This window comes from Brachyhypopomus gauderio, chromosome 19, assembly GCF_052324685.1.
Source record: "Brachyhypopomus gauderio isolate BG-103 chromosome 19, BGAUD_0.2, whole genome shotgun sequence".
In the NCBI taxonomy this organism is placed as follows: Eukaryota; Metazoa; Chordata; class Actinopteri; order Gymnotiformes; family Hypopomidae; genus Brachyhypopomus; species Brachyhypopomus gauderio.
Genome location: NC_135229.1, coordinates 4,473,169 through 4,495,464, shown reverse-complemented (window position 1 = coordinate 4,495,464; position 22,296 = coordinate 4,473,169). Strand labels below are relative to the sequence as shown.

General features: G+C 44.4%; 3 protein-coding genes across 4 annotated transcripts in view; 1 reads left to right on the top strand and 2 right to left on the bottom strand.

Moving 5' to 3' along the window:
• The first annotated feature begins 6,768 nt into the window (after window positions 1-6,768).
• Window positions 6,769-8,348, top strand: c1ql3b (complement component 1, q subcomponent-like 3b). The gene is made up of 2 exons (XM_076981580.1): window positions 6,769-7,455; window positions 7,629-8,348. Exons 1-2 carry the CDS (start codon window positions 6,880-6,882, stop codon window positions 7,806-7,808), a joined length of 756 nt encoding a protein of 251 aa, XP_076837695.1. The 5' UTR covers window positions 6,769-6,879; the 3' UTR covers window positions 7,809-8,348.
• Window positions 8,349-8,444: 96 nt separating this feature from the next.
• On the bottom strand, window positions 8,445-12,106 carry pter (phosphotriesterase related). Its single transcript, XM_076981579.1, has 5 exons — window positions 11,961-12,106; window positions 10,899-11,332; window positions 10,431-10,696; window positions 10,119-10,259; window positions 8,445-9,889 (listed from the first exon to the last, which is right to left on the bottom strand). The coding sequence occupies exons 1-5, from the start codon at window positions 12,046-12,048 to the stop codon at window positions 9,679-9,681; spliced, it is 1,140 nt and encodes a 379-aa protein (XP_076837694.1). The 5' UTR covers window positions 12,049-12,106; the 3' UTR covers window positions 8,445-9,678.
• A 4,554-nt stretch (window positions 12,107-16,660) lies between these two features.
• The window catches only part of mmp16b (matrix metallopeptidase 16b (membrane-inserted)), a 33,202-nt gene continuing 27,566 nt past the window's right edge, over window positions 16,661-22,296 (bottom strand). For both annotated transcript variants that reach the window (XM_076981453.1, XM_076981454.1), the window contains exons 7-10: window positions 21,258-21,396; window positions 20,728-20,878; window positions 20,504-20,619; window positions 16,661-20,027 (exon numbers count right to left, since the gene is read on the bottom strand). In XM_076981453.1, the coding sequence (XP_076837568.1) occupies window positions 19,663-20,027; window positions 20,504-20,619; window positions 20,728-20,878; window positions 21,258-21,396 (771 nt within the window). In that variant the 3' untranslated portion in view covers window positions 16,661-19,662. The remainder of the gene's footprint in view (window positions 20,028-20,503; window positions 20,620-20,727; window positions 20,879-21,257; window positions 21,397-22,296) is intronic.

Here is a 22,296-nt window from a genome sequence, read left to right as displayed (position 1 = left end):
TCTTTATGGACAGTTCTGCTTTGGGTGCAACGAAAGCTTCGACCACGCGGGGGCGCCATTGCCATGACAGAGTCATAATCATGTTGCTGTAAAGGCCTGCGCTTTACAATCTGAATTTTTAAGTACCTATTTAGATATACCGTGGGGTGTGCAACTTTATCTCTCTCCCTATCGTTCTATCTCTGTCTCCCTCTCTCTCTCTCTCTCTCTCTCTCTCTCTCTCTCCTCTCTCTCTCTCACACACACACACACACACACCCCTCCTCTCTGACTGCGCTCATCTTGGTGGTTGATGTGAGGAAAGTGGATGACTTGCATTTTTATTCACCTAAGTTTATATTTTTTAAATATAAAAGCTCGGGACTATTCGCAACCAAGGGAGCAAAACTCTTGGTTTTTGCTTCAAACTATCCGATCACGTATTACAAAATAAACGAGCTGGTCAGAGTTCCTTTAAGCCTCTCACGAATACTGTCCAGGTCTTGTATTTGGCAAAAGCTTCAGTAGTGCAACGAACACTTTGAAATGTCAAAAACTTTACAGCAATTTTACAGCGCGTCTTCTCGGGGTTTGAACCGACGAAGGTTCGTGTCTGCGTCTTCCTCCACGACCCCTGTCAACTCGAATTACCCGCGACGACGCTGAAACCGTCTCCTTAATTAAGCCGCGCCTTGTTCATTCCACCCGTCGCTTCTCGGCGTCCGCGCGCGGACCGGCACGCGCGCCGCCGCACCCCGCCCGTCCCGCGCGCCCCGCTCGGATTGATCGCGATGCGCTCGCCGTAACGAGGAGTGACAGCGGAGGTGGAGATCTAATCTCGGTTAGACGACGAGAGCGTTCCGCTCGGCTCAGCTCAGTCTTCAACAACACCGCTGTTTGCGCTAATCAGTTTGATTTTCCACGTAGTTCTTTGCGAGAAGACTTTTTTGGTAGGAAATTCAGCATAAATGCAGGGACGTGCAACACGTAGTCTATTGTAATCACATTTTAATGCCCTACATTTGAGCTTTGTCAAAGTTTTATGTTATCTTTTTGTTGCGTATTAAGTACACAGTATTAACCCCAGCGTACACGCTCCACACCGGACACTTCATGAACACTTATAGTGTGCGAGTAAGTATAAAATAACGGAAATCCCTTCACAATTAAGTTTTGTTGACGTTTAAAATGCTTTTTGGGTGATTTTAGCTTTAGTTGGTATGTGTGTAGCCATTCAGGAGGTTGTGTTAAGTTTGCTGACGTGCAACACCTTTTATATTACCGCAGGCATCACACAGGGGACATCTCTCTAAAAGGTGCTACACAGGAGCCCTTCCAGAATCATTCCAGTTTTGTCCTACATTTAAAATACATAAAATAAAAAATTTTTTAATGTAAAAATTATTTTTACCTTTTATCATTCATCCTATTGGCTATTACTCTTTTGGGGATCTCATATACCATTCTCTCAGTGAGACCGCTACAACTACACTGCAATTAAGACTCTGGTTTTGACAGACTACCACCATCACAAGTATGAAGGTGCAACCAGAAGGCAGGAGGAAAGACGACTGCCAATCAGTGACTCCATTGTTCTCTGAGTCTCCCGCCGTGAACTTGGCCCTCCGCTTTGGCTGCGTGGCTCGTTCTTCACGTTCCTCCTCACTAACGTACACTGCAATTTGGAAACGGAGCGCGTCCGCCGACGGCATTGCGCTTGATTAAGCTCTAACCTAAATGCATCCGCCCCGCGCTCAAAATAGATGCCCAGAAAGGGGCAGACACTCGCATGCTATACATCACGAGATTGTGAGGGAGAACAATGCAAACAGAGGCTGGTTATGCAACGCGGTAAAGGTGACCTAAAGATTTTTTTAACTGACCCTACAGATTTTACTCTGTACGAACTGCGATCTCACAGTTCCTTGTATGTAGATGCTTCCAGAAGTCAAGCTCTTTGCCACCATGAGAAAGTTCTCAGGTTCTGATGTTTGCAAGCAACAACAGCAAAGTAATTACAAGCAGTTTATGCAAAACCCCCTTTTGCATTTAGAGATATGTACTGGGGAAGACAAAAAAACATACATCCTTCTCTGCGCTGTGGCTTCACGACAAACGGAGGAAGAGAGTAACCCTCACAGGCGCCTTTGAGAAGCGCCACTTTGTTTCGCTAGTTTGCTATCAGTCAAGTCGGCGCTTATGCAGCGCACGCGTGCCTCACGCATGTTTTCCCATCTCGCTGTTGGCCCATGCTGTCCCCCCCAGGCCCCCCGGCACTCTGCTTGGATTAGTAATACCTCCCCTCTGCCACGGACTGGTACATCGGCAGAAGGGGAGAGACATGGTATGGGCTCGTGCCAGTCCTGAGGAGTTCACACCCAGCAGGGATGTTGTGATCACGCGCACCTATTACATAAGGCTGCGGTGGGCAGGAAGGCGACCCGAGGCCCGCCGCACCGGTCAGCAACACCTCGGCCCCGCCACGCCCGCAGCTTCGGGGGTGGAGAACGTTCTGGAGAGGACGTCGGACTTTGATCGCAGGTCGGGGCGTTTGTTTCGTAGGGGTGGAAAAAGGCATCAACGGGGGCAACTTGACCAACGCCCTAAAGCCCGAGGACACCTGTTTATTGATGCACTCGGTGACAGACGTCTGGACCCACGTCTGCGGCGTCTGTTGAAGGAGCAGGGGGTGGAAAACCACCCGAACTGGTGCACAGGTGTTAACGCAACCTGAGCGTTTGTCTCGGCTATTTTTGTAGCACACTTACAAGGCATTTTAAATGCCGCTTTTAAATCGCAGCTTTAGTGATAGCGCCATGCACGTGACCCTCATTTCTAGTTTTTATCGATCCTGAAATACTTTCAACATAAAAATCCTGAGCTCAACTGTATGGACATGAGAAGCTCGAGCAAGGATGCGTGTGCGTGCTTAGAAACAGGGACCGGTCCTGGTTCTATAAGAGCCCGACCCAGAGCTGCAACCCCTCCCCCCTCGACATGCATGAACAACAGACCTGCATACACACGACCGCAATCAACAATCAACCACAATTAAAATGTTTGCGTTACTATGATAGTAGAATAAAGAAAACACATCTGAGACACAAAGATACACACCTCTTCTCTGATTACTACATGGAGTACAAACTTTGCCTCATTTTAAAGCACCTGTATGTCAATATTTTACATTTCCAGATCCCCTTAAGCAGCCAGGATGATGTCCCCTGCCCATGGGTCCCACTGATTTGGTCGACCTTGGAAATGAAATGATTGGATGACAAAAAGTCACAAACACCCTTGAGGTAATAAATCTTATGTTTAAAGATTTTGTCTCAGAAATCCACATTATCAATCAATCCCAGAGCACATCTTTCAAATCAGGTCAGAGAAATCAAACGTCAAAATGTGTAATCCGAAAGTTAAGGGCCAAAGCGTTCGTGAGACAGCTCGCGACGCCACAAACGTGAGATTCCGCCCATCCTCATCCAGATATATCCTGGTGCAGGCGGGGAGGAGGCGCACGTGAGTGCTTTGTTCAGGCAGGCGTGAGCGGCGTGCGGGAGGTTTTTGCGTGGTTATATAAACGCTGAAACTCATCCCCCGGCAGGAGCACGTGGCGACACAGTGGGACGACACGCGCTGAGGAGGTGACGGCGTGGTCACACCTACTCTTCCTCCGGTCGTATCTGCACTCGGGAGAAGCGTGAGGAACCGTGCTAAGGATTCAGCAGGAGTCTCTTCATCAGAAAGCAGCGGGTGAGCAGGGGGGGTGACGAACCATAACGAACGTTTCCCATTGAAGAAGGAGAGAAGAAAAAAAAAACATCTCCAAACACCACACAGTCTAGTGACAGATTGAATTCTTGCTTGGTGCCATGTTTGGAAAGACTTCAAAATGACACCCAAATTCATAGCTATAACGTAGCTGAGCTATTTCTAAATTCTAGGGGGGTTGACGGAAGAGATTCTTTTTGGTCTGAGGAAAACCCTGTAGGTTCTCTTATTGGGCTTTGGAGCAAATAATGCATTCAGTCTCATTTGCACCTTTGAAAACAGCACTGTTTGTCTGTCAGCTGTTGGCAGCTCTTCTCAAAGTGTATATTCTGTTTATACGCCTCGTCATGCATGTTTCATGAGCACGAACCTTAAAACTGACAAATCAACTCCAGATTGATGGTGCAGTGTCTGAGCGCATTAACATAACTGGAAAAAAAACATAAAAAAACCACAGGTTGATGTTTGACCAGTCTCTGCTGAAAATCAGCACCCATGTTTTATTCAAGGACCTAAATTGCGTGCTATTCTCAAGCAGGCGACCGGGAAGCCTGGTGTGCTGTGTCAGCCCCACGTTAGAGAAACAGGCAGCTGTGTCCCTTACACACCGTAAACAATGACACCTTCGGTATGATGAACAGCACCATGTGCTAATGTGGAGGCACTCGGAGAGCCTCACTTCCACACTGGTACTGCACTCTGATTCTGGAGCATTTCTAGAGTTTTCTTGATTCCCAGATAATCCCAATCTGACACTACACTGGAAACTGTAGTAAACTGTGACCCGTCGGCTGAAAAGTCCCTACAAGTGACTTTTTTTTTTACTGGTACCAGTTCCAGTATTATTGTTAAATCCAACCCACCTTGCAAATATGTTCTGGCCCTGAAGTTCCTCGCAGGCCTGCAGCAAAACAGGGGTCAGAGGTCAGGCTGGAGCGCGTTCATCTGAAGATGCCATGTGACACACGATTGCCGCTGACCGTCCAATCACAATGAGTCAGCCAGGAGTCAGAATATTGTAGGCCCGGCAGAACCAAACCTTGTCACCTTGCGCACTATCGTTTCCTCACATCTGTTTAAACAGCTGGCGGTGCCGTTAATCAGCCAAACAAGCAGTTAAATAGCTAAATTAAAGCTACTCTAAAGTGCAATGTCAAAATACCACCCATAATGACTCATCATGGAGGAAAGCTTGCTTTAGGAGATTGTCAGAAGGCAAATATCTTTAGGACCTTGAATATACACCTTATATCTGCACTCACTGGAAGCTTTATTTAACTTGGCCTATGAATCTAAGTATATATCTATCTATGTACAGTATGTATCTATCTATATAAACAATTAATCATTAGTTTTGTTTCATTTCAATTAAATTTCATTTATAATTTTTTTATTTATTTTAATATATATGTCCTTGGTCCATGTTAATGTCGTTGCGCCTTTTGAACAGGATCGATCCGCCACCCAAAAACATCCTGCGACCAGCGACAAAAGTCTCCAGGACGGCAAACGCGGAGCGTGCAACAGGCGGGCTGGTGTGTGCTCCGCAGGGCGCTGAAGTGAAGGAGTCGTCAGAGGTCTGGCTGGAGCGCCGTTCATCTGAAGATGCCATGTGACTCACAATCGCCGCTGACCGTCCAATCACGCTGAGTAAGAGACGGCGCGTGCCAGCTGGGCGCACAGAGACGGGCAACAAGTGAGCACTGACTCAGAGCAGACGCTCGTGCCCGTGGGCGTCGGGTTTAAACGGGTGAACATTCGTGTTGTTCTTATGCAATGTTTTGCGACAACTTTTCCTCACAGAGGATTTGATTTGGATGCACACCGTCCTGAGTTTGGCTGCTTTCATTATAAAAAATCGGAATAAAGAAAAAAAATCTAAGCTTTCCCAATTCGGAAAGGTTTTAAACGTCCGTTACAAAGCTCGCAGGTGTCAAATCACTTTATCGGTGTTCAGACCTGTGCGTATGTCAAGGAAAAACCTTAACCTGATAGATTTACCTGAGAGGTTAACCTTGGAGGGTACAAAAAAGTTCTGCCCAAAGTTTCTCATTATCATAAGAATTATTAAAAGTCTGTAGCTCTGGTTCGAATCAAGCAAAATCTGCTCATCTAATATACTAATATGTTACTGATTTTATCATCATTAGCTACATTAGCACACTTTGGAGCTTCTTATGGGGTCTTTTGCAATGCAGAGCCTCTATGGTAACATGTAGCCCACTGTTTACTTCTGGTTCTCTGTGGTTTATGACCAACGGGATGCTTGGACATCATTTTGAATTTACTATAGGTTTGGCCACTTTATAATCGTTTGAAGCTGCAGATTCCAGTGTGTAATATTTTTAATATATATACTAACTGGTATAGTGTATATATATAGTAACTGGTTGCTCCTTATTATAAAGTTTAATTTTAAAAGTATAATTTTTAAAAGTTATCCTAAATGGTAAAATGCAAGAATAGGGCAAAACAATTCATATGCTACCACGGACGTAATTGGGGGGGGGGGGGGGGGGCGGCTTTTTTCAAAAGCCGGTTTTGGTCCCCCCCAGTTTTTACGGTTAAAACCAAATATTTAAACAGCGACGAATCCATGTCCCCCCCACTTTTTATTACAAAATTACGTCCATGTATGCTACAGATAATTAAATATAAAGTAGGCTATAGAGTTTGTCTTAGGATGCAACTGTATATTCCTTAATATGAGGAAGTCACTCTTTGTGTTAACTTGTGAAGCGTTACTTGCCACTCAAACTCACTCTCGCGCTCTCTCACCTACACTCACTCCCCCTCCTCCCCTGTTCAGGTAGGTGTGATAACGTGTGTTCGTGCTCTCTTCAGCGCGCATCTAAACCTCATTTGCTCTCCTGCCCTAAAGCGCTCGCCGTCCGCACAGCACCAGCGACCCCATCCTACTAATTGACTGTCTTGAGACTTTATTGACTCCTTTAATTATTTGTGGTTGTAATTAAATAAATTTCCTTGGAGTAAAAAAAGATTCTCAATTGAGGCGTCACACTTTTAATCAAGATTGCGCACAAGACGAGGAACGAGGAGCGCCCGGTGCTGACACGACTTGGCGTCAGGACGCGCGTGATCGCCACTGGCGTGCTCGGTGTTGTGATGGTGCTGGTGCTGGTGATTTTGATCCCGGTTCTGGTCAACGCGGCCGGAATGGATGCGCGCTACGAGATGCTCGGCGCCTGTCGGATGGTTTGCGATCCCTACGGGACCAAGTCTCCAGTTTCCGCCACAGGAGATGCACGAGATAATCGCTTGGTTCAATCCCCGACAACATTTATTCGTGGTCCAAAGGGAGAACCTGGACGCACGGGACGCATTGGACCACGAGGTCTGCCTGGTCCCCCCGGACCCCCAGGGCCACCAGGGAAAGCAGGGCAGCCGGGACCCCCCGGTTTACCGGGACCGTCAGGAGCGAGTGGAGTAAACGGTATCATCAGTGCTGCTACATATAACACGGTCCCCAAAATCGCATTCTACGCCGGGCTCAAAAAGCAACACGAGGGGTATGAGGTGCTGAAATTCGACGACGTGGTTACCAACTTGGGCAATCATTACGACCCATCGACGGGCAAATTTACCTGCTCCATCCCGGGGATCTATTTTTTCGTATACCACGTGCTAATGCGTGGAGGCGACGGGACCAGCATGTGGGCTGATCTGTGCAAAAATAACCAGGTAGGTCCGGTACCGCGATGGACACGCAGTGGTTACATGGATAGTTAGTCAAAATGATTTTTTTAATGTCATGATCACATGCATATGACTCGTCGTAGAATATAATTTAATCTAAGAATGTCACGTTTTGATGTTTGAAACATTCAAGGTGTGTTCACGTGTGTTTCTCCAAGGTGCGTGCAAGCGCAATTGCGCAGGACGCAGACCAGAACTACGACTACGCCAGTAACAGCGTCGTATTACACTTGGAGCCCGGCGACGAAATCTACATCAAGTTAGACGGCGGCAAAGCACATGGCGGAAACAACAACAAATACAGCACGTTCTCGGGGTTTATGATCTACGCCGATTAACGCGCGCGGAGACTTTTGGCTCACGTGCACGTCTGGCGTTTATACGCCCCGGGCTTCTCACGCATTAGATGGGCGTCACGTTACCATCTGTAAAGCCGGAGAAGACGATTAGGATACCTTAAAACTTTGTGCAATCCACACCACACCATCTCGTGAACGTTAACCTGAAGTTGAAAGCGACAATGTAAAAAAAAGGATGAGATGAAGTAGGAACCACACCCTCCTGTTAGATTTTAGACAAACCACTGTGACGTATACAGAAACAACGATGTTGTTGTTCGGTGTTGTCGTTGAATATCCTGCCGTGTCTGTTCCAACAACCATGTCTTAAACTCGGATCTAGGGTAGACGCTGTTATTACTGTTACAGCAGTTATCAGTTCTGATATGGACACTGACATTTGGTTATGGTGTTGCGGTTCTGGTATGTTTGCTTTGTTTTAAACTTAAAAATATGTCAAGGACACAAACAATAAAAGCTTCCGATAACAAACCACAGTAAGTTTGATATGATTTTATTGAACTGCATATTTGTAATGAAAAATTAAAGAATGACATCTCTCGTATTGATTTATTTTTGCTACATCTTTAAAAGATCAAATAAACATTAAATACCCATAATGCATTCTAAAATAAAGAGGCACGTGCCCCCCCCCCCCCCCCCCCCCCCCTCCCGGTCTTGGGGGTCAATGAAAGGTTAAGAGAGGGAGTGAATGGCACTAGTTAACAGAATGATTTGAACAGGTTGAAATTCATTGCCACACTCAACGATTCGATGTGGCAAGCACTAATAATTCACAACAACAATAATAAATTCGCTTTGTGACTTACACGGTTGTCATGACAACCCATAAACGCAAGCAACTCTCACCCTAAAAAAAGGTGTTATTCAAAACATAGCGCAATCTTTTATCTTCACAAAGAACACACACCCGAAGAATCAGTGCCAGTTCACGCTACACAGGTTCTCTCCGATTTTGCACTGTGAAATTAACAATAATAACAGAACCACAGAGATGTTGATTTCCAGAGGAGGAACTTGCTGAGAGACACCGACCTGTTCTAAAGAAGGTCCCCGTCATCTCATAATGTCTTGAACCCAAGTCTCCTCAATATTAGGTGTGCACATTGGAAGTGTGGACGTCAAACAAACGATTTCACCAGCCATTAGCCGTGAACGTTCAACTGCTCCCTTTATCCTGACTGACTAAGGAAGGAACTCGCATGCCTTACAACCACCATTTACCCCCCTGCACATTATACGTGTAGCCATTACTTTGAAATGTTGAAATGAAGAGCTTTTGGGCTGGATTTGTATTTGGCTTTTATCCTTGTATGAAAGAATCACATATACGGCTCATTAAAGTCTAAATGTTTCATTGACTTTCATTGACCTATTTTTTCAAGTTCTGCTGAGGAAGGATGATTATTGGAAGGTAATTATGTAAAAGTGGATGGTGCGTTAATCTTTGTGCTTATTTGAAAATCATTAAGTTTCTCTGTTCAATCACAACAGTCCAGCTCAACTGAAATGAAGTCATTAGTGTATTGTCTTCATAATTAGTCAAAAGTTTTGTGCTATTGGTTGAATATTACACAATAACAAAACTGATAACTACTTGAAGTGTTTTAAATAATTATTGGATATCATGTGCTGTAACCAAGGTGCAGTCTCTACTTTGAACACACTAAATTTTATAGAGGCGCACTGCATGATCACGTGACTGCCTCATCCAGCAAGAATGAGTCATCATCCAAATCTTTCTTTTCATTTCACTTCCCCTCCCATAAGATTTGAACTGCATCAAAGCTAGTGCCAAAATGGTAAAACCAGTTTTTGGTTTTGCACATTAACAATCCAATCACTGTTTCTATTTAAAGGTCAACCATTGCTTGGGATTGACGATCAGTATTTTGTCTACCTGGTTTTGGGTGATGCCCCTAGAAAGCATTTTCGGCACAATGTTTTTCAGAATGTGAGAATACCCATGGCTGCCATACTTGGTCAGGCGATTCTTGGTGTGGATGTCATGAGAGACGAGAATCTTGTCCTCATAGCCCTCTTTAATCAGGAACGCCAATCTATAGGAGTGACATAAAACACTTAAAACTATGTAACATAACCATGTCTGAGGCACAAGTCAATAAAACAATAATCAATACACATCCTGATGCCGAGAATCTAAGTCTTTAGGTAGAGAACCTTCTCATAGTTGGTTATTTGAACTATCACTTGCTATATAGCACATGCCAATCAAGTAAAGTGAATGACAAGTTACAGCTGGTGACCTTTAACCTTTCTAGTACTCACGTTTGAACCCTTTGGCTGTCACTGGGCATGTCGATCTTCTGGTTCAAAGAGTAGTTCAGCATCTCCGTGCCAAAGAGGTCGTACTCAAGGTAACTTCCCAGTTTTCCAAACTCCAGTAGTTCTCCGTGGTCAAATATTGTCCTGAAAATGTCAATCAAAATGTGTGTATCAAAACGCATCGGCATAAACGGACCGGCAAAAAATTCTGCTGAAGAGCAGTTTAGAATTTTTTACTTATAAACAATGTAATGCCATCGAGCTCCTTTGACTTTTCCCTTAAACAATTCCAGCTGCCCCAGAGAAGCTCCTCACCTGTCCAGATGAGACATAACGGTTTTGGAGATATCTCCTCCGGCTTCCTGGAGGATTCGAACCACCTCTGCAGGAACAGCAGGGTTCCGTCCGGGGTGGATGATGACGGGACACCCCAGCTGGGCCTGAGCATGGGCAGTAGCTTGCAGGACCTTTTTCTCGCTGTCTGTGATTGGCCAGCTCGTGCCGATCTCTCCAATCACGCCACAACAAATGTCTGTGCCATCCGCCCCGTGCAACACCTCACTTACGATGATATCAGTGAGCTTTGGTGTGGGAACAAATCAACAGCATTAATCATGCGATCCATGACTGAAGACGGAGGGGTAATGATTCTAGACAAGCAACATGGCTACCGGGTCCTATGTAGAAAGCACGTGATAACATACTGCACGATGAAGGACAGAAAAAGCTTAACGAGTGTAAAAACGGCCATCCCTTTATAACACTAAACAGGTGCGTACACACCTTTTCGACCGTCGCCTGCCTGGTTTCGTCCGAGTGAGTGGAATCCACGTAGTACCCGGCGCCCGCCACGATGTGCACCCCCGTCTCCTTCGCCAGCTTCCGTAACGTGGGCAGGTCCCGGGATATGCCGGTGGTGGTGTTCTCCACGATGGTGCCCCCTCCTGCCTGGCGGTAGGCTACCAGCTCCTCCTGCACGGCCTGCGTCTCCTGGCACAGCATCAGGTTCTCCCAGTGGCTGTACGGGTTCTGCTGGAGCCAGTAAACGTTCTTCATCTCGATGGGCGCCAGGCCGGCATCCTCCTCGCCTGCGGCTGGCGGGCAGTAGGTGCACTCGAAGGTCATGGTCAGGTGCTCGTGGGTCATGGTGCGTCCCAGCCGCTCGGGTTCGATCGGGCCCAGCACCGTTTGGACCTTGCCGCTCAGAGAAGACATGGCTGGAAAGGAAATAAATGTTGGAGGTTTGCTCAGTGCCAAGCTTGGCTAACATTTATTTTGTCCTGTTACTGAATAATCTGATTTGGTCTGTATGGCAAGTAACTAGTCACAAGTTAACACAAAGAATGTTAAGGAACATATTCCTCATATTAAGGAAAATACAATTGCACCCCAAGATAAACTCTATACCTGATCTTAGTATACACGTAATTGTATTATTATCTTTGGTATTATAGCTAGGATGGCAGTACCCTTCACAGCTGAGTATGACTGTCGTTTGTTGACATGTCACCAATTTACGCCTCTCAATGAACTTTGAACTGAGTCAATATGCAAGGATTCTCGTTCTTGTACAGACTGAGAATCAGTAGATTAAATCCATGACTTTCCCTGTTATACTGCAATTAGTAACACACGAACGCAAAACGTACTTGTTAATGAAACCTAAAAAAGTAATAAAACCCAGTAAACGCGAGTAGGCTTCATCTAGCTGGGCTCACTGCACGCAAATACACGCGTCTGCATTAACGTTATTTAGCCACCGCTCAGGAGACCTTGATAACGATTAAGTCTACGCTGAAATAAAAATCCAGCAAATATGTTTAAATAGATAGATAGATAGTTAACCTGTTATAATAGCGGGAAACTGCTGGTGTTGTTTCCGACGTGCAGAACAAGCCGAATACACGCGGAAGACCAAATCCTCCGCTAGCATGCAACAAGTCCCGAGAATTCAAATATCGCGAGATGTCCGTTGCCTTTATAACTATATAGGAGTACACGTTGGCTGGACAGGACATATCTGTGTCCACTCCTATGTCTAGCTCATGCAAACGTAATAGCAGTCATTTTGTCTATCTCAAGTCTCACGAATGGTTTACAACCAATGTGAACATAGTCCAACCAAGTAATAAGGACGCAAATTAAAATAATCGATGAATGAATTGATTGCCTGTTGCCAGTGAGCTAATACACAATAGTTTTCCATGTGTGGATGTGATGTAACGAACAGCGACAGGTCTCTGGGAGTCATCTGCCAAGCAACGTGATTCACTCCATGTAGAAAATTAGCCAGAGAAAGAGCGAATCTGTTCGTTCCCGAACTTCAATTCTCTCCTGATGAAAGGGTTCATGGAGACTCCGTCTCCTTTCACCTTTTTCGTATCATATCAAAGTATGACAACCTTTCATTTAGTTTTGTTCATTTTCTTTTCATTTCTGTCTATTAGTGACGAGCGGATAACGTTTTGTCTTGTGGTAAAATTCACTGTTAATTATCATCTCAGAAGAATGTCCCTTTTATTCCCAGATTGGACATGGACTCTTTTCAGAAAATATGGCCTTGAGGTTTCATTTAGCCTCATATTTCTTTTGGCCTATGGAATAAAAAGTAAAAAGCTTTAATTAGGTCACCCCAGCAGGAATGCCATAGCACTTGTTCCAGCAGATGTTTGTTAGAGATCAGTGGGAAATTGTGGTGAAGTTCAGTGCATTCATTGCACCAGATGTAACATCAGTGATACGTTTACGGGATGTGGGTGGAATTTATATTCACCATGCTACATTCACAGATGCTAGAATTGCTTTTTGTTTTTGGGCAAAACAGGTTTTTATTCCAATAACAAAACCTTAGTCTGTGATCACTGTCTGCCGTTCTGATGATGCCTGCTATCTCAGTTGAACTTGCTATGTCAGTTAAATGGCAGATCGAGGTCACACGCAGATACCTGGAGTAACTGAACTGTAAACGTTGCATGACTGAAGCCTCAGGTGCAAACTCACAAACTCCCCACTTAGAGCTGGTTGAACTCTGAGACGTTCAGAACTGTTTACAGAAGTCAACGATGTCATGAATTCGACTGAGATGAAGGCTGGGGAGTGATTCTATTGTAGCACATGTTACATGTGCGTGTGTGTGTGTGTGTGTGTGTGTGTGTGTGTGTGTGTGTGTGTGTGTATGTGTGTGTGTGTGTGTGTGTGTGATGGATCCTTTTGCCAGAGAATGATATCATGCATGAAGAGCATGAATCAGATGCCTTCACGTCTGTACCAAAGGCTGTCCGTGCTGCTGTAAGCACATGTCTGAGACAGAACAGAAAGGAAAACAGAGAGATGGAATGACATAACATAATGTTAGGTGAGGCCCTCAATAATGGCCCCTGGAAACAATTCTAGCCCGAAGTACATTTTTCCACATTACACAGACAGGTTGCAAGAACGATGTACCATTGTGTAAGCTCAACTCTTTCAGGAGTTTTAGGGTGGATTGAAAAAAGACTGAATATCATGTGTTCAGTATCATGCAAATGTCTATGTGTTTATAACAGGAGAGTTCACTTGGGCGTATATGGCACTTTGAGAGCTTCAAAGGGTCAGGACACCATTCAAGGGCACCAACGGAGTTGCGAACAGCCACGTGATCCCGACTTCATGTCAGGCGTCTCGTTATACAACAACTCCTGTTGTAATTCGCCCACCCTGACGGTGTTGAATAACAGGAAAGGAAGAATTGTGAGATAGGCTTAGGAGAGAAAACACCCCATCCACCACTGAGATCTGTCAGCAGGACACCAGACTAATTTATGAAGAGTTCCCCATGCTCTTGGCTGACAGGGGGGGTGGCGGGGGATTGTTTTCAACTCTCAGAAGTACAAAGCACCTGCTGTGTCAATGACAAGCACTATGGAAGACTTCAGCTACGTTTTCTGCAGTTTATGCCTAATTTTACTTTCAGATGGATGGGCAGGAGAGAAGAAATAAACAAAACGCTCAGCTTGCGAGAGTAAATATGTTCTCTGCAGAGAATATGAAAAGATTTTGTCTTTTGCTGGTAAGGACGCCGCAAAGACGGCTTCATAACAACCTGCTTTCTGTGGTGGTGTTCTTTGAATGTCTGTTTTCTGCTGTTTGATAACCACGCCGGTTGACTTAGATTTTCTTGGGAGATGCTGACCTCTAATGGTAAGAAATGTGCTACTGCAACTCAGGTCCAATTTAATGAAAGTAGGAGACGTGAATTACATGAACCCTGAGCAAAGACAATACCTAACCAAGTTAAAAAAAATTAGGGGGTCAATTCATTTATTTTCTTAGCTTTACTGTGCTGTAAAATTGCGATTCTTTGCTAACTACAGTGTGAACGTGATCACAATTTAGGAGACCAGATAGGTCTCGTCACACTGCCTGCAGTAAACGAAATCGTGTTAACGTTTTTGTTTGGAGATATTACGTGGAAAATTTATGTTTTAGGAGACCTCTAAAAATCTGTTTACTGTACTGCCAAATTGCTTGACCAGTCATTAAATGTATTTATTGTCATTCATCCACCATTCATCAAAACATTCAGAATGCAATTCATTTGCATTTATTGTGAATACAAGTTAAACCTTAATAAATTACATAGACGACATTTGATCTCTTCCTTAACTGAGAGGAATAGGTATATATTGATAATATTTGCAGTTAAAAATAGACACTGCTCAGTCCTGCTCCATGGGGTTCGTTAGCACATTCACTTACCCCTTGTAATACTGCACACCGGCTTCCGTGCATCTGGCTTGGACTTAGAAATGCAACAAGCGTTAGTCGTTTTGGCAGAAGATGCCGAAGCTGCACGCGCCTCTCGCGCCTCGCGCCTCGCGCGCGGCTGGTTTCCTCCTCGCCGAATGGGCGCCATTTTTAGGGTTCACACACACATAGTGTGGGAACCCTATTGTAATTGCTGGTATTTTTCTTATTTTTCTTATTCTTTTGCCCATTTTTTGACATAAAATGCATCGTGCAGCCTAGACCGTAATGCCTAGAAAACCCAATCTTGGCAAAAAGGTTCAGTTACCTCCAAGGACCAGATTCCCATACAGGGACCCCAAATTGGCCTGATGGTGGCGCTATAGCAGACCATATTGACTTTTTGTCCATATCTCCTACACCGTAGGTCCTAGAACCAAAATTCCAGTTCCTATGCATTCCTTGACTAAATTCAATAGGACAATTAATATACAACCATTAAGCTCCGCCCACTTAGATTTCGAGTTAATTTGCATAATGTGCAAAATCACACACATCTTTGAGCGCGAACTAGTCCCTGGATTTTTCACATACGTGCACATATGTGGTATCAAAACGTTCAGAAGAGTCTGAACTTTAAAATGTATCCAACAAAAATGCTAATTTCTTCACTACCTAGTCAGTATAAGCCAATCAAATGAGGGGGCGTAAATTCAATAGTAAATTTTGCACAAATGGAACTCTAACTTAAGAAAACTTGCATGTAATGAGATGGCACTTCACAGACAGCTTCCGTGTGAGGGTCTGGGGCAGCTCGCAGTGGTTGCCATACCTCACCTGCTAGGGGGCGCTATAACATGCAAAAATTTGCCCCATGCACTCAGATTGGCCGATCCACATGAAACTTGACAGACATCATCTATGGGCCTCTGGAAACCAGGTCCTAAAGCAGACATGCCATACTTCCAAAATGGCTGACGTAATCGGCCAATCAGTGATCGGCACGCGTTTGACAGGCTTACCATTGGTCGATCTGCACGAAACCTCTTGGGTGTGGACAAGTGCACGCCCCCTATGACATAATCCAGCCGGGTGTCGATTGGCCACTGGGGGGCGCTATTGCAAAAAAAGCAAGTGTATCCCCTACATAATTCCACTTGGGAACATGCAATTGGACTCTTTTGATTCCTTGCAGTAGTGCGAACAACTTTCCCATTACATGTCCTATTAAAAAATGCACAGTTTATTTACAGTTAATAATAGTTTGAAATCATCACTTTTCATACTCCTCCTAGGATTTTCATACTATCATGTCAAGCAAAGTCTTATAATACTCTACAGAGTGTGAAATCAAAAAACAATCCAAAGATTTTGGATTTGAGGACACTTATACCTGCTAAATATTTTTTTAATGGACAGCATCGATACATATAATATTCATATTCTTAAAGCTCTTTCATATTTTACCCAATTCTGACCAAAATGCACAAGCCCATTCAGAATCCCATCCTGAACAAATTTGTCAAGTTTCATCTAAATCGGTTATCGTATGGCTCTACAGTGCAGTATTATATACAATGCATAAGAATGCATGTAAAGTCCCTCTGTCACCTTCTCCTTCTCACACGCACGCAAGCTGAAACTCACACTCTCAGTCTCTCTCACACTCTCACCCACATTCCCCCTCCCATCTCTGTGCCCTAAGTAAACATTGCTCTGGCTACCTAGATCTCTCTGTGTCTATTAACCAGGCACACACACATACAGGCACAAGCAGGCCTTCCTATAGCATTCACAATTGACACTTCCCTAGCCATACCCACCCATATCTCAGTGACTAACACATGCTTATACAAACTGATATTTGGCTTCTTTTTTGTCTCTCTCTCACACAAACACAGACACACACACCTTTATACCTATATGTATGTATAGTTTCTATGTATACTTATGTATGTATGTATTAGTATATGTTGTCATAGTTTGAATACATATACTACCACACACACACACACACACACACACACACACACACTTCTACCTAAATGTATGTATAGTTTGTATGCATATCTATAGTATATGTATAGTATATGTCAGTCATACCAGTGATGTCAGTCATATCAGACATGCCAGTCCAGTCATGTCAGTTATATCAGTCATGTCAGTGATGCCAGTCATGTTCTGCCAGTCATGTAAGTCATGTCAGTCATATCAGTCATGTCAGTCCAGTCATGTCAGTCAAATCTTCAAATCATTACAGTCATGCCAGTTATGTCAGTCATATCAGTCATGTTAATTTTGTTCGTCATGCCAGTGATGTCATTCCAGTCATGCCAGTCATATCAGTTATGTCAGTAATGCCAGTCATGTCAGTCATGCCAGGCTTTGCAGACTACATTCATACTTTGAATACACAGGCAGTCATGTTAGGCGTGCTACGTGTACAAGGAGTGAATTAACTAAGCATAGTCTCTGGCTCCCTCAATCTCTCTCTGTCAGTAATATACAGGCCCAATCATGTATAGACAAGTGCAGGCCTTCCTATACTGTTCACATAGATGCAGCCATAGCCAGATGTGCTATTTTTGTGTCTCCCTTTCTGACACACACAGATGTCATCACACTCTACATCTGTAGAGCACACACTGGCCAAACCCAAACAGCCTTTTTTTCACTTTTAGGTCTAAAGGACCTTTTGGGCTTCCTTTTGCCTATTGAGGCCAAAATGCCTATTGGTGTGTGAACCCGCCAATCGCCGCTTGCGGCTATATTTTAGTGTTTGTTTTAGTTACCACTTTTGCTGCCTTTATGCTTGACTTTGAAGTCTGTTATGGATTTTGCACTGTAGGCCTATAACTGAATTGTTTCTTATCAGGTCCATGTACAGTTTAAAACGTATAAAGTTAGCCTACTGAATCTTAGGGGTTTTTTTTACTGTTGAATTCAAATCCAATTGCATATAACTTCGAAGCAACAGCTGGATGAGCCACAGCGCATAATTTGTACAAAGCCGTCTTAATGAACAGAATGACATACACCAATCTGAGCGATAGTTGTCATTTTAGCATTTATGTACCGCGTAATCTGCCCTCCCAACTGACATTCAATATACTACATGAGCTATATACAGTATGTTCATATACACATCTGGCGTCCAGGGCAGAGATGAGCGAGTGCGTCAGAAAGCTGCCATATCGGTAATGAGGACGTGACGTTTCATGGTCGTCAAGCTGCGAGACCTGCGCAAGATGTTAATTGGATACTGTGGTGACAGACGGTGGCCAACGTCTGCTAAAAAAATGTAATCCCCTTACCAGTCAGCGGTGGGTTTTGAGAACGTCAACGTCTTCAATAAACAAACAAACAAACAAAAAAACAAAACAAACAAACAAAAACCCAAGGTATACGACAGTGACTGATTACTTCCGGTAAGGGGTCGGTAAATTCTGCATAATGGCACCCCATTTCATAGCCCAAATAACTATGAAAACAGTAATATTAAGTAAACTATTTTTCACGGTCTACAGGTTTGAAAGAGCGGTACCTCACATCTCAAACTGATTACTGTATTTCTACTCCCTTTGATCTTTACAGTTGCCCATTTAAACCAGTTCAAATACTGTAGGCTATAAAATCGCAATACATTATAAGTGTTCTAGGTCTCACACTGCTATTTGATGCTTTGTTGTTGTTGTTGATTTGTTGACTTAATTTACAGTATAACGGCATGTATAAATCGCAATTGAACATAACTGTATGATTTTGTAACTGTGTACACACCTTTTGTTCAGCGCAATGCTTGATCAAATGCAGTGCATGACGCACTATGCTAATTTTAATAGGTCCAATCTGGCTACACGGCTACATTACTGACAGTCTGTGTTCTACATGAAAGTACAGAATATTATGGGAATTACTGTGAATGACAACAACTTTTCGTATTTTCCTTGGGGAAGAATTCAATTCAAAATTCAACCTGGAAGCACGTTCCCACTCCCACATTTGCAGTCATTATGTTTAGGTTAGTGGTTTCAAAGCCTTTCAAACACAGGCTTGGAGATCTTGAATTGCAGGCATCCCTGACTCAAGTCTTTATACATGTATACAGCTGCATTCACACAGGCACACGTATACTGTTGCAATACCATAGATATGTGGTTAAGGCATTCAACAGAATATTGCAGGTAGAGTTTATATCCCTTTGTTGGAGATTGCAATAGCAGTTCTTTCTGGTTAATTCCCATGAATGATTTTGTAGCATAAAAACCTGAAAATGATCGCAAAGTCGGTTCACGCTAAAATGGATATCAGTGGGACAAGTTGGAATACTAAAAATGAGCAGAACAATCCTCTTTGGACACTAAGGACATATTTGGTTTGGGTGTCTGTTTTTTTAACATAAACCAGAGTTCTGAAAGGACATGAGGACATGTCCACACTTGTAGTAATGATATAAGAAGCCAGAGGAGACTTAATATTAATCTGAAAAGATCTGTCCCGACAACGGTTTGCCGATTGTTTCTCTGAGATCTGACAAAGAAAGAGAAGTCCTGAAGTCTCAAAATGGCTTCGAATAGCCCGCACTGGAGGCCTGACACCACACACGCACACAACATCACAGCACCTTCTGGGACGACCACCGGGAGGATGTGGGCACGGAATCCTTCGCCCTCCTCCCATCTCAACGTGTTCGACACCACCCCTCTGGAGAGGGGCAATGGTATGTCCCTCTTACTTAAGAAGGCTTCGGATGTGACATAAAGTGTTGGAAAATGGGGGGTGGGGGGTGGGAGGGGGAGACGGAGGGCGGACCCCTTCTTTTTCAGACCCATTCCTGCATGGAGCGTTTGCAGTACAGTATGTGTCTCTGGGTGTCCTTCCTCTTGACGCGGAAGACGGTGTGGAGCAGGACCATCATGCACAGGGCCAGGACGCAGGGGATGGCGATGGCCACGGCCTTCTCCGCGCCTCCTGTGCCCTCCAGCTTACGCACGATGTCCACGTCGTCTTGCTCGTAGATGGGGACGTCCTCCTCTTGAGGCGGGTTCCAGTCCCAGTCCGGGTCCGACGGGAGGCCGTCACACCCCATGAAGTCCCGCAGAACGGACCTGGGGTAGCCGGACTCCACCCGCAGCCTTCGGTTGTTGAACTTCCAGTATTCTTTCCCCTTGTAGAAATACGTAAAGCCTACAGCGGTCACCAGAGGGAAAAGAGGGAAATTAAATATTCAATTAGGCTGTGCACTCTATTAAAAACTGTTGTGCTGTTGTGTCTTGAATGTTTGTGTAGTAGTCAATGACTCAAATAGGGGGCTAAACAAGGATGTCAAGTCCGGGCCTTGCCAAGCTGCCTTCTCTAATGTAACACACCTGGCATCGTTGCTCTGATAAGATTATACTTGCTAAATTTGACATGTACTTTAACCAAATACTCCAGTAGCATAGAACTCCATAGAGAGTAGATTTTCCCTAGGAACAGCACTGAACTAATTTGCAATAAAAGCTACGGCACTGCCAATGGCAGACTGCTGAATGTAGTGCACTTTGACAACCAAGGCCAACGTGACCATGTGGGAACAGTCCCATGGAGAATTCTCCACCGCACAAATAAAAACACTACTTCCAGTGCTCGGCTAAAATTAAATGGGGTGGAAAAGGGCCCACCATTAGCTTTGTCCACAAATGCACCCTGGGGAGAATCCGGGATGCCTTTCCAAACAGTGATGGGTTTGGGGTAACCAGGGTCCATGCTTCTAATGTCCTCATTGTACCTCCAGTACCTGGGCCAAAGGGTGAACGTGATACATGAAATACGTTCTCTAAAATAAAAATGCTCCTGTTACTAATAGTTTATAAATAAAATGGAATTCTTTGGCAGCTTTACTGACCTGTCCCCTTTGAAGAAGTAGGTTTTGGCCACATCCTCCCACCAAACTGCAGTCTCGATGTTTTGAGTGGGCATTCCACTGCCAAACAGCGAGATGTCCTGAGGGGACGTGGGCTGCAGGGTGGTGTCCTTGAACACCCAGAAGCGGTGGCCTTTGTAAAGGGAAGAAATAAACCCATCCCCGGTGTTCGGAGGAGGGAATCAAGAACAGCCAAACGCCAACAAAAGAAGATATTCCATCTCAAATGCCACACGCAGGACAGTTATGTAAGAACTAGAACACGGCTAAAGCATGAGCTGAAATTGATAGAGTGGGTACGTTAGAGAAACAACATCAGACGGAGGCTGGGCAGGGTCAAATCTTATTCAGCTTTTGGCACTTATGATAAACGTCTTATTTGTGATCCATCGTCTTAAGACATTACCGTGGATTACTGGGATGTTAAAATAGATAGAGGGAAACACGTGATTATTGTAACATAACAAATACCTTCTGTGACATGGACCAAAATTGTCAGGATGAGGTCGTACCTTTGAAGAAGACAAATTTGCCTTCGCTGTTCTCATAGACGGCATCGATCTTGGGGGGCAGGCCCTTCCAGAAGTCGCTGATTTGCATGGGATACCCAGGCATCACTGAATTATCTCGCACCCTCCAGAACCACTGGTCCTGATGGGAGAGGGCCCAGTAACGTTTAGGTTACAATTCATTTGTGGGCAAATTTTCATGTGAACGCAAACACAAGACATTGGCTCGAAAACGTACATTCAGTTCATTCGTATTATTTAATGGAACGGACTATCTTAAACCACGTAAATAAATGTTTAATGTTTTACAGTATAACATTTTCAAACCAAAACATCTTAGCCATGTCCTGATTGTGAGTCTTCAGTTTAATAACAACTCTACTCTCCATCAGCGCTAACAGTCTAGATCAGTTTAAAAACAAGGCGTGTGACAGCTGGCAGGCAGTTCCCAAACACGGCGATCAAAGCCTTCCCAGAGCTGGGTGCTGGGTGCTCTCCGAGGTGCTGAAACGTTGTTTTGGACTGATTCTGGCCTCGTTAAGCAAAGGCAATGCCCTTCAGCCCCACTGTAGCCAGCGGCCAAGAGTGCTCGACGCTGCTCATTGCACTGAATCTCTCACAACAAAGAATCCACTCCAGGACGAGGAAAGTGAATGAAGAACAGGCTCCGGTCTAATAGGCCCCTCCCACTCCATCCCCCTCTATCGTGCGAAAATAACTCCTTCAACCCAGTTTTCTCTGACGGCTGTCAGTAGATGCGGCTGCAACACTCCAGGTCTTGAAAGGACTGCCGACATAAATCTTTGTCTCTTTCTCTCTCTCTTTCTGCATCTCTCACTCTCTCTCCGCCTCTCTCTCTAACTCTGTCTCTCTCTCCGTCTCGCTCTTTCCATCTCTCTCTTACTCACACACACTTTCTCTCTCAGACATACACACTGTCTCTCTCTGTCTCTTTTTCAGTAACCTTTAGTACATTCCGTCCCTCCAAAACCCAGGCATATTTTGTGTTTATGTGCATGTTTTCTGCCTTAACAGCCCAGAG

Bases quoted from the DNA above. Each gene is read 5' to 3' on its own strand.
- c1ql3b (XM_076981580.1), top strand. From the start codon at position 6,880: ATGGTGCTGGTGCTGGTGATTTTGATCCCGGTTCTGGTCAACGCGGCC. The intron at 7,456-7,628 runs GTAGGTCCGGTA...TGTTTCTCCAAG, and splicing joins ATCTGTGCAAAAATAACCAG to GTGCGTGCAAGCGCAATTGC.
- pter (XM_076981579.1), bottom strand. From the start codon at position 12,048: ATGCTAGCGGAGGATTTGGTCTTCCGCGTGTATTCGGCTTGTTCTGCA. The intron at 10,697-10,898 runs GTGTGTACGCAC...CCCACACCAAAG, and splicing joins GGCAGGCGACGGTCGAAAAG to CTCACTGATATCATCGTAAG. The intron at 9,890-10,118 runs GTGAGTACTAGA...TCACTCCTATAG, and splicing joins GACAGCCAAAGGGTTCAAAC to ATTGGCGTTCCTGATTAAAG.